Source organism: Chaetodon auriga, chromosome 7 (assembly GCF_051107435.1).
Source record: "Chaetodon auriga isolate fChaAug3 chromosome 7, fChaAug3.hap1, whole genome shotgun sequence".
In the NCBI taxonomy this organism is placed as follows: Eukaryota; Metazoa; Chordata; class Actinopteri; order Chaetodontiformes; family Chaetodontidae; genus Chaetodon; species Chaetodon auriga.
This window is the reverse complement of record NC_135080.1, coordinates 7,519,211-7,536,723: the sequence shown is the minus strand read 5'-3', so window position 1 is coordinate 7,536,723 and position 17,513 is coordinate 7,519,211. Positions and strand designations below refer to the sequence as shown.

Here is a 17,513-nt window from a genome sequence, read left to right as displayed (position 1 = left end):
ATTCCACTGACGCACAGGAAACACAGCAATGTGCAACCAAAGGCAGTGAAGAAGAGGTGCCACATAAATAAGTATGTGGTATTTTCTGAGGAAGGAAATGAATTCGACATGATTGTTCGAGCTCAAGGACGCACAGTATTCTTTATTTTTTTTAATGACACTGAATGTAAAGATAACTTCTGTCTCTTTACAAAAACCTCCACAGGGTACGTTTAAGGAGGTCAAAGCAATCAGGTGTTCTCAGTAGTTTTTTAAAAAGCAGTAAATAATCACAATTTTTAAATGAAGTATATCATATTGTCACTCTAGTGGACCCTGAGATTCACACAATTTGGTGTTTATATTCAGCTTCATATGTCAACCTATCAGTTTCCTCTCAGGCTCAAAAGTCTGTGACTGTGCTTAGCGACACTGTGCTGTCATGTCCTGTGTTTGTAAATCCACCCATGACACTAACACAGAAGACAGAGAGGAAACATGTCTTTGAGGGCCATGAGGACACACTGTGTAAAGTCATCTGAGCCCTCTGCAGAGAGGCCATTGGTGATATGTGCAAAGTTAGACATCCATGAGAATCATTCCCCCATTTAATTCTTCTGTGACCGCTCTCCTTCTATGACCCAGCATGGGAAACTCCAGATCTTTATCATTAAGCCAAGTTATACAGTGAAACAAAAGATGCTCTCTAAACTCAACCAAGTCCTTTCAAAGTTAAAAATTAATCTCCAAAGTTTATGAGCTTATCGTGGCTGCTTTACTTGAAACTGAACTTAAAAAACTGCGTGGAGCTGTGCTGCCTGTGGTTTTTGGGTGGATGAAAGGATCAAGAGCCAAATCTTTCTTTGACATTCATTCCACTGATGATCCATATTTGAATGAATTATAACTCTGAGGAGGCTCATACTGTTTATTCATTTGGCTCTTTAATTATTCACCCTCATTTCGTCTTTCACAATGCTGCAAGTAAAACCTAGTTTGTGTTAATGAGCTACTAAGCTGACAACACTCTAGCTAGACATCTTAAATAAGAAATGCCTGTATCTTCCATTATGCATTTGAAATGAAATACCATAGAGGAGGAAAAGACATGAAAGACAATTGCTAAACTAAACTGGACATGCAGAAAAACGGTGTGTTTTGTAGCTGCAAGACATCTTGCTTGCAGGTACCAAACACACAAAAGAAATGATGCTACTTGTTTAGCTTCTGTTTCCACTGAGTTACATAAAACTTCTTGAACACACAGAGCAGAAGAGGCTATGAAGCATCCTTTCCCAGAGCCGTCAGAGCTTTATGTTCAGTTAAATATTGATGACTTTGGTTAATGATGTCAGTGAAAGATGTGAGCTCTGCTATGAAGGGACACAGCCTGTCACATCCGATGCCACTGTGAGCAGTGATATGTGGCGCTGGCGTATGACCCTCAGTTCACGGGGGCATTTTAGATAATTGCTTTCTGAAATGCAATGCACAGACTGTTTTTCCTCCCTGAAAGTATTCTACGGCAGCAGGTTTCCAAATTCTTCATCACTTCTTGTGACCCAGATCTGAATTCAGAGGGTGTGTTGCAGGCTAATATAACAGGATTTTGTAAGCATCCAAGCGACCATGCTTCAAGCCAATGCTGTGCCCTCAGGATAATTTGGAGATTTATTTTTAATCTTGCTGCAGTGCACCACCTTGGTCATTTCCTAGACTTTCACCAAACAGCTAAACCTTTTATTCCAGCATCAGTGTGGCTGCAGACAACTAAGGTCAAATGGTAAACTACAGCAAGTCTCATAACCGATCTCATGACAGATGAAAAGCTGGAGCAAGCCTATTTTAAAGTAAAATGAATTCAAACAACCATGTCCAGAATATGTGAAATACAGCAGATTTCAATATATTAAGATGTAGTATTAAACCAGGCCTGACCTTAACAGGGTGTTGCCATGCCAGCTCGCCAGAGGTACAAAAGTTTATCTCTGTCTGATGACCCCAGGAATGTGCTTTGGTTAAGAATGTGTGCAGAGATATTTACACTATCTGACACTACTCCTGTTGTGTAGGAATAAGACTGCCTGGCTCCAAGAAATCTCTCTATATATCTCTACCTGTCTGAGGACTGTTGATCTATTCAGATTTTAATGCATTCCTCATCGCTGCTCTGGCATCCTGAAATCACCGAGCAGATCACAGGACAAATTAAACCCTAGTCTGATGTTTCGCGAATAACGATAAGGCTGATGCAGTGATGCTGCTGCAGAGCAGAGCTAGAGGTCATGCAAAGTGTTTCATGCTGCTCGGTAACTGACTTGTTTTGAGTTGTATAGTGTCTTTCTTATTCAAGCATTACATTGGGTTTTTTTCACTAATGTTCTGCATGTGTTATGTTAAATAGATCTAATCCAGGATACCGTATGAGAAAAGCGTTTTCAGTGATTCTCAGCTACAGCAGTACAGCTGCAGCATGTTATATTTTGCATAACTGCGGCTCTGAGGAAGCCTCTCATTTGCTCAGTGTAAAACCGATCAATCCATGGGATTTACGGTATCTTTAAATTTGCTTATCATGGAAAATACAAATAAGCGTTGTTACACAGGGAGAAGCAATGCAACAGATGTAAAGTGGGTGTCCAGCTGAAGCTAATTTGCAGCCCCTCTCCCTAGTTAGGCTTTTACATTCAGGTTAAAACCAACCAAACAAATTGCTACAACAGATTCAGGATAAAAACAACAGACTGTGTGTCTGTGCATATGTATTGTGCATGATTGTGTATGCAGAGTGTGGGTGTAGGAGAATATATATACAGTATATATAGTATATATCACCATATATAGGGATACCTGTAACATATTGGTGAGCCTTTTCTGATCAGCTGACAGATTAGATTGTAGACTGGGTGTCAGCCAGATGTGATCAGATTAAATAAAGTTTCTTTAGTGCATCAGTGAATCCCAAGAAATTTACAGCACCCAAAAACGTAGTAAAATAAAAGCCATCTGCAGGAGCTCTCAATCCTGTCACATGATCTTCATTAACAAATGAACTTATTTGAATTTCCTTTTTTTCCTCTGAACACTTTAAGGATTTCTTAGCAGGATGTCTTAGACTCCATCTTACGATAAAGACCATGTGATATGGTCGAAAGCTCCAGAACAGCCACTAAACAAATCTTTCCAGGGTCAAGATCGATCCTTAAAGCTCACTTGAAAAATTCTTCTGGTCCAAGTGTTCTTTGCCTTTGCTCCTATCAACAAGTGACAAGTGTTTCAAAATCCCACACGAAGGCCTCGTACCCAAACACATCGGCTGAATAAAGTGTAGATGCTTCAAATAAGCGGTGAGTGATGTAGAGCTGTTCTGTGGTTCTCTTGTCACTTGAGCGCCTGGTTGATTAGTGAAGCATCGACAGTACACTCTTACTAAAGCGTCTCAAAGGAAAATTACCTTGATTGAAGATATTCATCAGCTGATGTGATGTGGAAAAAACAAATATCTAGAGAAAAGAAAGAAGGTGCATTTTTAGAAAAAAATAAGCTTTTGCACAAATGAGTGGAGTAACAGAGAGAATAGGACAAAAATTAACAGGTGTGACTCTGCTGGTTAACTAAGGACGCAAAATTGAAGTCTGCACCTCGTCAGTGAAAAACGAGTATATACCGTCATGTTTATGGGACCCGACAGGTGAGAACTGGTCAGCTGGTCGTACCTAGTCCTTGAACAAATCATATGATGGGAAGTGTTAAAGGTTCTTCAGCCTGGAACATGCATCCTAACAACATTAAACAGGCCAAAAATAGAGTTTCTTATGAGAAATCACAATATATGTCAAGTAATGCATCATGTTATTGATATTATAGCTGTTTTGGTATCTTTTAGTTTGTTTTTATTTATTTTTGGTGACATGTTTTTGAGAATTTTGTTTTTGTCTTTATTACTGTCTTTCATGTGAATCCTGAATCTTGCAGAATAAGAAACCAGCATTCCTTCCTTTCGCTGGGGAGCAATTCCTTGCCTGTTTTCCCAGGCCATATGCTAGTAATGATGTTTAAATGGGGCTTGGAGAATCAGAGCTCCAGCTCATTATGGCAGATGCTTGGGATCGGATAAAACACTTTACACAGATTCAAGTAGAGGTCATTGTCCTTGTCACCTTCACTGTGATCAAGGGAATTCATCATTTTGACAAAATTACTCATATTTTCAGAATATACTCAGTGAAGTGTTCGATAAAGGACATATTTCTGAAAAAACCATGCCCCAGAAACTTCTGTTTTGTACATAATGCTCAACCTCAACTCAACCATTACAAAACACTGAAGACTACTGGATGAATTGCCATGAAATTTGGTTCAAACATCCATGTTCCTCTAAGGATGAATTTTAATAACGTTGGTGATCTCTTACCTTTCTGTCAAAACTGCCAAAAGTTTAATTTGTTCACAAATTTTTCACTAAATGTCTCCAGTGACATTACAAACCTCAGCTGTACGTTATGTTTGTGCTAATTTACAAATGTTTGCATGCTGAGACGCTAAAACAAGATGCCAAACATAAACATTATACCTGCTGAACATCAGCATGTAAGCATTGTCATTGTGAGCACGTAGCATGCTGACGTTAACATTTAGCTGAGAGCTCCAGTGTGCAGCCTCACAGAGCCGTTAGCATGGCTATAATCTTGTTGCTGAGCAGAAATCTTGTCTCGTCCTTGTCTTGTCTGTCTTAGCTTGAAAGTTGAGGTTTGACCTTGGAAACAGCAGCCAACAAAATAATCGCAGCAGCATTAAATGGACCATGTGGTGAGATTATTTTATCAACTGTTTCCAAGGTCAAGAATGAACTAATGTTAAAGCAACCAACATTTGTGCATACCTGCAATTGATGCTCCTTCTACTAACACTGCAGCCTGTGGTGAAGCACTGGGCAGTGAATACATGACTGGTTTTATTTCCGGCAATAAGAAAAGGCTTGTAGTCATTTATTGGTTAAGCAGCAGTCCTGCTCTGATGATTCTGTAAGGCTGAATAAAGCCAACAGCTGTGGCTGCTAAGGTCAGTCTCCCTAATGTCTGTAATCTATCTGTGTAAGTCAAACCGGCTGATGCATAGGTCAGGCAGTTCAGTAAGTGCATGGTGGAAAAAAGGAAGGTTGGACTGAGGTTTCTAACTTTACATTTACAGTCCAGTAAGTCTTGCAAAATCTAAATAAAAGGATATTGCAGTCAAGTCTGCTGCCCCACAGTAAAACTCCCGACCTTGTAGTAAAAAAAAAAAACTTATCACAGGTGATTCAGCTTCCATCTCTGGAGAGGAGGAGCATGTGGAAGGAATAATAAGTCTCTCCTGGAGCAAAACTAAATTCTTCAATGGTGAAATATCTTTATTTATGCAATAATGAAAGACGGACTGAGTCCAATAAACACAATAACATGTTCATCATCACAGGAGATCTGTACAAAACAATAAACTTTGTAGCAGTGAAACCAGGTGTTTTTATCCTCATTGGTCAAAAGGCCAGTGTCAAATACTCATAAGACCAAAAAGAAGAGCACAAAAATAAAGAAAATCAACGATTTTCAAAAGAAGCTGCCACACCGTGGTGGTTAACTTACTAAAGCTTACTTAAAACGTCCTAAGAACTGTTAATAAATGGCAAATTAGGTCAATACCCAATAGTTAAGTCATGATTTGGTGAATACTAATCATTTGACAACATTAATTAGCACTTAGTGAGAGGTTATTCATATTTATATGAAGACAATAATTGAGTAACACTTAAATCTCTCGATCTACAAAAGTTTTACATTGTGTAATATATCCTATTGTTCTGGTGTTTCCTCTATTACTAGCCGTTAGTATCTTGGAATAAAATGAATTTGTATGATTTCCCTGTTTCCATGAATCCCACTAAATGAGAGAAAGTCTGAAGTAAAAGAAAAGGGTGACTTAACCGACAATGCCCTACCTCATTTACAGTTATTACCGTTACCTATGGTAAATTTAAGTATTGCATTTGATTTCACCCAACATGTGGTGGCTGAATTTACATCCATGAATAATTATTCACCACATATTCACAAATAACTACTCTATTGTTAGTTAAGAGGACCACAAACATGACTATTGCGAGAAGTTACTTAACAATATCAAATAATTACCATGCACAGAGCAATCACCATTTAACCATTAGATCAGTATTTGCCATTTACTAACATTGTTGCTGCCCAGCATGAATATTTCACTCCTCCAGTGTATCATCACAGCAGAAAAATAGCACTATGTGTTATACAGACTTATGGAGTCACTTTGATTACTGTGTATACGTTGATGGGGATGATCATTTTCTTGCTTGGATAACAATGTTTCAGTATCAACAATCTAAATGCAAAACAAAATCAAGTTAAGTATTTCAGTATTGTTTCTACAACATTATACAATTACCAAGTAATGCTAATTGGTGCACTGCAATTACAGGGGCGGCACCACAGGGAGTCATACATACTTAGTAGTAATCAAATAGCTAATTACTGGACCACCTAGGCAGTGAAAGAAAAGAGTCAAAGACAGCTCTCCTCTGAATTGCACGTTCCAGTCCTCCATGCAGGTTTTCAGTTACACCCTTAAAACTCAAAAGCCCTTTTTCTTTCATAGCACGTATAAAAGCCTCGACCAAGTAATCCTCTGACACACCGCATCAATCCCAACCCATAAAAATAGACGCGCCGCTCTGAAAAGCCAGCGGTAGTGAGCTGCAGTGAGAACATGCAGGTATGTTAACACTGGCCTCCCTGCGTCCTCTCATTCCTCGATTTACTCATCATAGCTGTCTTCATGTTCACAGTAAATACAACTACAACAAACACCTACTGTAGACACTCACTCACACATGCACACACATATACAGCATCTAAAAAGGTGTCAAAGCAAAATATCAACTAGATAAAATGCACTTTGTCATGAAGTAACAGTGAAACTCAAGACTTTGGTCAAACAAATCTAGTAATAAGTATCTCTACACAACATCAAAAACAATTTAAGGCAGAAATCAACCGTTCGACAATCAAACAACAAAAGGTTCAAAAACATACATTGAAAATATTTCTTTTTACAATATTTCCTCATAGAAAAATATGTTTGACTTGCACAGAGTTTTAAACATGGCCACAGTAAGACTCAATTCAACTTCGAGTGCACAAGACAGCATCAGATTTCATCACAAATCTATTGGTTCCAGTGCAGCTGTAGTAAATGGATGCAAGGGCATCCTGGTGGAAATTCAACTGGCATGGGGTCTATTGTACAATATCCTACAAGCTACTGCAGCTACCAAGCACGTAAACTGGTGTGGCCGATAATACTGAAATTTACACACTGTCATTGCAATTATGCAGATAAATAAGTTCTGATCACTTTTTACAGCTGAGTCTGTCAATCTGTAAACATTTTTTGGTCAAATCAGCACTTTCCTACAAACACTTTTTGTTTAATCCTCCAGTAGTTACAGTAGCCAACAGACAGTGACAGTGCACAACCTGCAGGAAAAACAAAAACTACAAATACGATAAAATACATATACAACTCTTTGTTTCTGAAGCGAGTACCGCAGCTAAATTAAGAACCGCTGTGGTGTACTTCGATAGTGCAAATGCAACCTCGGGGGCTGTGGACCCCAGTCTGAGGCGGCTGTCGAAAGGCATGTTCTGCCTGACTGGTTGAGGGGGAGGAAGGAGAGGCGGAAGTCGTAAGTCAGCCATAACGCCAGTGAGACAACTAACAGTGGGAGCGAAATGGGGGCGGCGTTCGGCAAGGTTGGCTGACGGGCTCCAGATCGCAGACCTAAATGTCACCGTGCTTCTGTGTCCAGAGGCCCACGCGGCGATGACGTGTGTCGAGTATTTACATGGGTGGAGGGTTAGCGCCGAGTCAGTCAACATGACCACCTGTCAGCACAGCAGTCTGAACAGGACCAGATTGGGATGCAGCATCTGCTGCTCAGGTCTCAACAGGTTCAAAGTCACCACCATCGTCACATTTTCCATCCTCCGAAGCGTGTGTGTGGGCATGAATATGCGTGTGTTTTGACTATCTAAAGTACATTCTTGATTTTACAACTACACAATTTGAGCTTGACACAGACATTCGCAGAAATCATCGCCATCCCCGGCGATGGCTTCAAATTTCAGGCACAAAGACGAAGTGACATTATCCATTGAGCAGGTCGCGAAAAATGGCCAAACAGGTGGCAAAGTGTAGAGGGCCAAGCAGGAGGTAAAGCCGAGAGGATCCAGTGTGTATGTACAGTAAGAAGAGGTGACGCTGTCAAATGAGAGAGGAAAATTAGTGAAGTCACACACATATCAGTGCATTTGTTTCTGGAGGCTCTCACGGTGACACAGCTCCAATCTCCATAATTGGACAGACAATATTTCCAAATGCAGAAATGAGTGGATTTCAAGCATGGGAAGACACTGCAGTTGTAGTTCATCAGTACTTGCATAATCATAATCATGGGCAAATTTACATTCTGTCCTCTCAGGGTGATACCGCTAATAATAGCATCTCCTACTCAGGTTGCCACAGGAATATTAAGTACCCGGAAAATTCACTCATTGTTTGTCAGTTCCCGTCTTTGCTTCTTTTAATATTACTTTCTTTTCTGCTCTCAGACTTAAGTGTATTTATAAAAATAATAATCTCTCTGTGACTGAATGTGTAAAGACTGTAATGTATCAGGCACATCACAGAACATAATCTAATCAAGGTGGACGCTTATTGACTTTGCTGGAACTCAACAGTAGCGAGCGAAATCAATCTGTGTTTGCGTCAAAGCTCTGCAGAGCCTCGAGCTCTAAAAGGCTTTAACAGGCAACGCAGTTAAATGAAAGCTGAAAGGCTGCATTATTCAATGAGGATTTATTCATGTTACCTCAGTGTTTGCTGCCGTTAATGCGACAGTGATTGTTATTTTTAAGTGGGAAATGATAAAACAAGACCTCACCGGTGTCGCAGCAACCCGAGGAGGCGTATTCTGACTACGTCTGCTTTGAACCTTTCTACTCATCGAAATGTGGCACAATCAACTATCACCACCTCAACAAATTGATTGGGATTTAACAAAGTATGTGGGATTGGGGTATGTCACTGCTCTGCTCTGGCATTTACATAAAGGGACACTAAAGTCTGAAAGAACACTGATTATGTCATCAGCTTTATCTCAATTTTTGCTTATAAACTGGAGATGCAAAGTTTCATATGAGGCCATTGGGGGGCACCAATTAAAGACAATTTCAAGTTGCATTATTAGAATTGTAAGATCCAGCGTTTTTAGAGCTTGACGCACACAAGGGACTAAAAGTCAGGATATTTAAGTCTCTGCTGCTTCAACTTTTGACCATTCTTGTTTTAATGTGTCTCGTATTTCCCCATCTTACAAACAACTCAACATTTTTTTTTTTTTTTTTTTTACAAAATAAATAATGTTCTTTATTGCTCCATTTTGAAATTTGAAACAGGGTAATATAGCACAGCCTCACACTGGTCTCCCCCAAGAGAAACCTGCATCATTTATGAAGGACGGCGTGCCGATCTGTATGAGTCCAGAAGGGTAAGAAACAAGTGATCAGACAGGTTTCAAACAAGCAGACAGTAAACACTTTAGCCAGATATCTACTGAAATGCACTTGAAATGTGTACACACAACAGCATGTATGCAAGGTCGAAGGTGAACCTTGAACAAAGTCTCTAAAGAACTTGGTCTATAAACTGTTTCCAAAAACATTTTGGATTGGATTTTGTCTGTTCGCCTTTGTTTTCTCAGCCTGAAGCTTGTATTTGATGGTCTGATGTTTCTGTTTCTCTTCCCGTCTGAGTGTCTCAGATCTCAGAAAATTACTTGGGGAGTACAAAGGTATTATTACCACTAAGAACGGCAGCAAAAACTACAAAAATAAGACAGAAGTTGTTGTAAGAGATCTCACCTTGGCCCTGGACACTAAGACCCCTTTGCTTTCCCATTCTATCCCCCTGCAATGCTTCCATCTCTTTTTTGACGTCATGGAGTGGTGTCTCCACGATGCATGGAGGCCCGTCCCCATGCAACCTGTCCACCACCTCCTCCTCCTCCGCCTCCTCCTCCCCCGTGGTCCTTATCTGACTCCGGCTGGCTCTGGGCTCGCTCAGGCTTGGGGTTGGGTGTGCATGGCGGGTCGGGCTGTTGAACTGACATGGTCCTGCGCAGGTGGGTGCGCTTACACAGGAAGTCAGGCTTCGCTGAGAGACCAAATGAGCCTTTCCTTAGGACCATACGAACCGAAGGGGATTTCTTGGGTCTGGCTCTGTGCCCAAACTGAAGGGTGGAGAGGTGTGCTGCATAGCCATCGCTCAGGAACTATATATACCACACAGAGAAAGGGTTCAGAAATCGGAAAGGGAGCAGTAAGAAGATTAAAGTAAATGGGAAAAGTCAAGAGGAAAACCAAAACCTTTCAACTGAAACAGTCAGACAGAAACACCATGAAATGCTACTAAAGAAAGAGATTAAAAAAACATGATTGAAATGAACTACCTGGCACTGATTTTGGTACTTCTTCGAAGGTCTGCCAACGATATAAATCTGTGAGGGGTTGAGGCCGAGCATGTTGTAAACAGAGATATCCTTCATGGAGCCATAAGCTGAGTTGATCTTAATGTGACACTGGTGAGAGAGGAAATAGTCAATCGGAGATGTGTGTGTGGCATTTCAATGCAGCACAACCCAGGGCTACAGCACTGTGAGCTCGCAAATGGAAGATTAACTGCTCCGTCAATGTCAGAACGATGGTTTGTCTCAAGAGGTGTACCTCCTGTATGAGGTTCCTGAGGAAGATGGTCTTTTGTCGCAGGGGATCATGAACCAGGCCTTCAGAAAAGAAGATCATCCCGTGGGGAAAATTGTGCTGCGAGAGCCACGATACCACGCGCTGCTTCTGCATATCAGGGCGGCCTGTGATGTAGATAATCAGATATCCCAGGTCCTGCCAATGCCTGCAGGTGAATGCATAACATCAAACACGCTCCAGAGTTATTCATTTTGATCAGCGGTGGCGGCATCGTCACAGAGAGGACACATTTAAACAAATAAAACATAAACATACCTCATCACAACGCACACACACACACACTCAGAGGCTGCTACCACTCACCTGACAACATCAACAGCTCCGGGGCGCACCTTGGGGTCACTGCCCATGATTGACACACTGGCGGCAAAAGAGCCATCAATGCTGAAGACCACACACTCCATGCCCCGTGGCAGCACAGTCAGGTAGGCCTCTGCACTTGTTTGATCCCCCCTTTGGACAGAAAAAGAGAGAGACTACGTGAGAAACTGCATTTGCCACACATGGCTGTTATTCCCTTCAAGGCCTTTTATCCTGCACCCTCCAGCTAGAAGCTCGCACACCGATGCAGAGCATGGATATAGGGCTTAATTCAATAATTCCCTCCTTTTTCTATGTATTGCTACATCTTATTTGATAATGTAGCAGCCTGTAAAGGGCACGACACACAGATGCTTACTTGACCACCATTTTAATCGGATAGACTCCCAGGCCGAGCTTCTTGCTCTTGGGTATGGTGTACGTGACCCTGCCGCTGCTGTTGGTCACCTCTGTGTCAAAGTGCACCCAGCGGCCAGACTGAGGTTGTGTCATTAGCAGGACGTCCACCTGAGAGGGGCAGGGTGGGTCAACAGGCAAGGTTAACACAAGTCTTTCATCCACATATGCGTATCTAATCAGTGATGTTTCTGTTTTTCACCTTTTCTCCAGTCAGAGTGACCATGTCCAGAGGTCCGTACATGAAGCGGCCAACCAGAGTTTGAGGTCCGTCCTCGGTGGCAATGACATCATTCACCCTGTGGTTGGCGGTGACGTTCTGCAAGAAGGAGCGTACAACGCAGTCCAGTCAGGACACTCAAGTCAAGGCTTTGACCTTTTATGACTCTTGATATGTTGTTGTGATGTTGAGATAGGAAGCTCCGGAAAAGCTAGAACAGAGACTGATGCATTTAAAACTGTTTAAGTCATTACTCTCATATTAACAATGGATCAAATGCCTTTGTGTAATGAGCAGAGGGCGGTTTGTAGAAACCCATGAAGAATTAACACCTCTGCAGTTTATCTCAGCCCTCGGGATCTTTTAGCATCTCTCAGTTCATTGTTTTGGTTTTAGAGCTGCCAACATGACTGCTTTGGTTCACTCTCGCAGCTCTCATTAGCTTTGTCTGTCAGCTAAAGAGCCGGATATTTCCCTCAGCAGTTGGTGGAGAGTAAAACAGAGCTAAAAGGTGAGTAAACACGACTCTAAATGAATGCTATGCTGTTCCATTGGCTTGATGTGTACACAGGCACATGTTTGCCTATAAGTTAACCATTGCAAAATGAAGGTGACAATATGTGAACGTTTATATCTTGTTTCTGCTGCCCCAAAGTGGCCAGTTTATCCATTTCAATAAAGGGCTTTGAGACCAATTCAACATTCACATAGACAGCACTTCATATGTCTTATTGCCTGGAGCAATAAGACATACACGATTAAAGAAAGCAGAACATATGACTAGGAAACTACTTCTGTGTCTGCCTGGACTACCGCAAGGATCCATTGAAATCACCACCGGTGTCTTTACAAGCCCTTAAGACACACAGGACTACACAAGCGGAGGGAACTGGCTTAAGTTTTCCGTTTTCCCTGCTTTGATGTGTTGCATATCCAGATTTCCAGCAAAATGCCTCTGAAGCATGCACTGCGGGACCTTCCAGAAAAGAGGGTTAACTCTCTATTACACTTCCTTGTCTTGTTCTTTTCTCCATATTGCACCATTCAGTGAGTACCTCCAAGTCAGCCAGCAGAGAAACACTAATCCCTAAATCTCTTCTTGCTGAGATGGTTGCATTTTAATAGCATATTATTAGCACACTAATGTATAATTTTCAGACTCTGTTGCGGGCCATCATGACATAAATTTTAATTCTCCCACCGACTCCTCTGCCATTTCTGTAACCTTTTGGCCATCCTGGAGAATTTTGCTCTCTCTCTTTTTTCAACATCCTGATTTTGTGCCAAATAGTAAAGACACCTTGAAATGTGTTGTCTTTTTAGCCCTGTAGATAGTATGACAAAAGACAACATTATTTCCTCCACAAGCCTGTGCAGAATTTATGCTCATGAGCTAATAAATCTTTTTGAAATCTAAAATACAAACTATGAACATTCACAACAACATATGTGTCAGAGGGAACGCGACCGCTGATCCTTCATTCCAGCAGCTGTCAGGCAGTTTGACTCCAGCATCATTTAACGTAGCACTATATACTGGCTAATGATTTAAAAGATGTGACATGAAGAAGGAAGTTCAACATTTCCAGCTGTTTTGCTTTTGCTAGCACAAAGTCTTACACACACACACACACACACAGACACACATACACACACAGAACATAAGATATCACAGCTACTGTGGGACTGGAGGAGGGCTGACAGTGTTCAATATGTAGTTAAGATTTCCCCAACACAGTTCACTAGATACTGTGTGGTCATATGTGAAACCAAGAAAATGCCTCAGTATCATCCTCCACTCACAGATGAAGTGTGGATGAGATGAGTTGGAGAGTCAGACCCATGACTGCAAAAGAGCAGCATGTACAAAAAACAACAGCCACACTGATGGTCCCGCTCCAGCTGTGAAAAAGACCTCTCACCGAGCTGAGGAAGCCTTTCTAAAGTCTGTCTGAATAGCATCACTCAGCAGACGAACTGGCTGCGCCCAGATTCAATCAGCATGGAGCGGATCTAAATCTCGACATGCTGAATCACACTCAGGACGGGGCAACTTTTTCAGAGCTACTTCCCTTTAAGCACTTACATCAGAAACACATCACCCGGTCAAGGTGAGGCACGAACAAGATTACAGTGAAAGAAGAAAACCTCCACAGACTGAAATATAGATATGTTCCCATGGTACTCAGGTTGCACAGTTCTATTTATAGCCTCAATAAAAGCAAGCAGTCACTAAACTCGTCTTTAGAAAACATCAGATAAAAGGAGCATTTGGTGGATAGCAATGTGACCTTGATTGTTCTACTCTGCCGGGTTTCAGAGGCACCAAGTAATTGTGTGTGTCTGCCTGCTTCAGCGCTTCAAGGTGAAACTGTGGGAGTATTTTAAAAAATGCAGGCCACTATGACCTCAGCAGTTAGCGCTAAATGTATTTTTAGTTTCTGTGAATGCAAGGCCATTGTGGCAGAAGAACAATTTCTGCTGTGTGTGTGTGAGTGTCTGTGTGGGTGGCTGCATCTCTGAGACTGAGAGGCACCTTAGAGACAATATTCCAGGTTGTGTAATATATTGTTTCCAAGCCAAAGTGCTTTGCTAAAATATTCATGAATTTGTTCGCATAAAGTTTGAATGTGAACGTCTAAAAGTTAATTGAGTAGCCATAAAATCACATTTGTGTTGGCGCCTTTGCCAGCGGAGCATACTGGGACAAAAGTATATCTATGCAAAGTAAAGCACTGAATTATTTATTACCCTTAGTTTGACATGTGTCCTCCTCCTGAGCCATTTTTCTCGTGGACTGGAGGGAGAGAACGGAGCCGAGTCCAAATTGTCTGCTTCCTGTGTCTTCACACAGTCACATCGCATGAGCTGTAAATGAACACATGCACATATAAGAGCCGGCATTTCCACGCTTTGAAATCAAATCCGACATTAAGTAGACAGAACAGGTTTGTCTCCCCGTAGTCTTTAGTCTCACCTGAGCACTTTCTGCTCATCCATGCAGTGAAGAATAGACAATAATAATATGGAAGCCTTGAAATTAAATCTGCTGTTATATTTAGGGATCATAAATCACAATTCTAATGGAAAGCTTTTGTGGCAAGAGCAGCACTGCCACAGATTAAGGGCTAAGGGGTGATTTGAAGTACTTGAAGAAAATTACCGCTCACTACTTGAAAGAGGCCATGCATATCATTCCTGACTGACTGGATGTAGGGATGCTCCCTCTTTAAGACTTTAAGATCACATTCTCTTACATGCTGAACATGGACTGTGAGAAAAGCACACGATTCAGCTTTTTCTGTGCAGCCCTCAAATTCCATGACAATCCTTTAACATTATTAGCTTCCTTATAGTGTCAATAGCACTTCTTCTTCCCTACGTGCTCTCATTATTCCACTCATGTTTCCTCGCAAAGAAGACATGCTGCAGCAGACAGCGGCAGGGTGAAACCAGATTACTGCCTCGTCAACCAGTCAAGTTGCATTTACATCCATGTCCGTCCAGACTCATATATGTACTGAAGACTCTGAAGGAATTTAATAAAAGGTATTACATGTATTTTAGGGGCAAAATAGAAGTCATCACCATTTTGATGTTTATGATTCCAGTGAGAAACATGCTGTCTTCACTTAGAGATTATTTTTATAGTTCAGAGGACTGATAGAGAGCTTTGTCACGTGTTGCAACGTCAATCACCATCAGCAGAACCAATGAGCTTGTGGTGGACGACAATGCTTCAAATATGGATGTTGCTGCTCAGACACTGCAAACTGACAACTGTTTTGTCATAATTAGCATATGAATTTGTGAGTTTAGGACAAAAAGGTGTTTTGTGAGGTCACATTGACCTTTGACCACCAAAATCTAATCAGTTCATCCTTGAGTCCAAGTGGACGTTGGTGCCAAATTTGAAGAAATTCCCTTATGGATTTCCTGAGATATCACGTTCATGAATATGGGTCAGACGGAGCCATACGAATGGAAGTATCGACGTATGTGTGGATAAGCGGTGAACGGAGGCATGGAAAATCGGTTGTCTTCTCTGAGAACTCTGCTTTATAGTGATCAAGTTCAAAGACTGCAAGCGCTTCCAGTGGCTTTCAATAGGACATGACGTGATGACACTTTATTTTTTTATTTTTTGTCCTGCTGTTTGTTGGCGTCAGTGAACATCCTTGTCATTACCACAGATGCACAAATACACACTACACATGAATGTAATCACTGTCAAAGATGTGATATATTCAGGGGCAGCTCACACTGCCAGGGCTCAAGGTTTAATTCCCACTTAGTGTGAGAAATTCATGCACTGATGGCGCTGTCAGGCTATGAGGTTGGGTCCTTTCGATTTAAGAAAGTTATGATAGAGATATGTAAATCTCCAGACACTCACTTTAGCTGAAAACACATTTGCAGACCTTTAAAATCCGAACCAACCATAAAAAGAGTTGGCAGCACACATTTAAATTCTGACTTTTGCAGATCATAGTCATGCCGTTTCATAAACCAGCTCAAACTACAGAATCCTGGTAAGATTTGTTCAGATTTCAGTCATGAAATCTAACATGTTCGATAAAATGGCTCCCACTTGTCTGAGACTCAACTGTGAGGTGTGAGATGAATCCTAAACATCCTCACACAAGATAAAGCATTGACAGTGACCTTCCCTTCATTTTGCAGACCACAGCGCAATCTCCACCATCTTGACCATCACTCATGAAGGCTAAATGACGGTAAGAATGGGCCTTTAGATCATACAGTGTCTCTGAGCTGTAGGTCCACGTCATGACTCAGCACTGGATTGTAGCCCAGCATACTGTGAGATGTCTTGAAACAACATCACACAATATTTCTGGTTCAAATGTCTGGTCAAATTGCACTGTTTCTTTCTTGTTACTGACTCTGTCCATAGCCAGTAATGTCGTCATAATGTTGACAACATTACTGGCTTGCTGCCAGATTTCTGGTCTTAAGACATTCAGGGTGTCATCTGTGCAGAAGGAGCCTTTGAACAGGTAAGCAGCATCTTTATTCTATGCTGTCTCATTTGTGCAGCAAGAAGACTTGAAATGAAAGCAGCTACTCCACAGGTAGAAGCATTTGGTTCAAAGAATTGCAAAAGGGAGGGTTAGAGGAGGAGGAGAGTTACATTTCACCACTTTAAACTATGAGTACAAGCTGAGAAGCCACTGCAGCATCTAAAACATTAGATCAACTTTTTGGGACTTTTTGGATTGGCAGTGGCATCTCACAGACGTTAATGTATCGAACAACCTAAAATGGCACGTGGAGTTCCACAAGGGTCAATCCTAGGACCCAATTTATTCAACTGTAACATACTGCAACCTTTAGTCTGCCATTTATAAATGTTGTGGTCTTCATGCCTTATGGAAAGTAATTTGAATTATGTGCAAATGCGCTGTGCAAATTACTAAAAAGTTTGTCTTCTTATGTCGAGGTCAGTATAGATTATGAATTCATAATGAGCCTTGTTGATTCTGGTAACTGCCTTGCAAGAAATGCCAATACAAGTTTCTAAAACTAAACCCCTGAATATTAAAGCAACAAAATAGACTTGATTAAAATAGACTGTTTCCAACTTAACACCTCTGTCCAGTGCCTCCACTTTCCACCTCCTACAACTTTCTTGTAGCTGGTTTTGTTATGTTATGCAATGTAACACAGTTTGACACATTTTAGCAAACATC

At 41.3% G+C, this 17,513-nt stretch overlaps 1 protein-coding gene across 1 annotated transcript in view; it reads right to left on the bottom strand.

Annotated features, from left to right (window-relative positions):
* Positions 1–5,343: 5,343 nt before the first annotated feature.
* The window catches only part of pitpnm3 (PITPNM family member 3), an 80,089-nt gene continuing 67,919 nt past the window's right edge, over positions 5,344–17,513 (bottom strand). Inside the window, exons 13-20 of the mRNA XM_076734731.1 lie at positions 14,554–14,670; positions 11,785–11,901; positions 11,545–11,693; positions 11,169–11,318; positions 10,827–11,010; positions 10,553–10,681; positions 9,966–10,375; positions 5,344–8,304 (exon numbers count right to left, since the gene is read on the bottom strand). Coding sequence (XP_076590846.1) covers positions 10,040–10,375; positions 10,553–10,681; positions 10,827–11,010; positions 11,169–11,318; positions 11,545–11,693; positions 11,785–11,901; positions 14,554–14,670 — 1,182 coding nt within the window. The 3' untranslated portion in view covers positions 5,344–8,304; positions 9,966–10,039. The remainder of the gene's footprint in view (positions 8,305–9,965; positions 10,376–10,552; positions 10,682–10,826; positions 11,011–11,168; positions 11,319–11,544; positions 11,694–11,784; positions 11,902–14,553; positions 14,671–17,513) is intronic.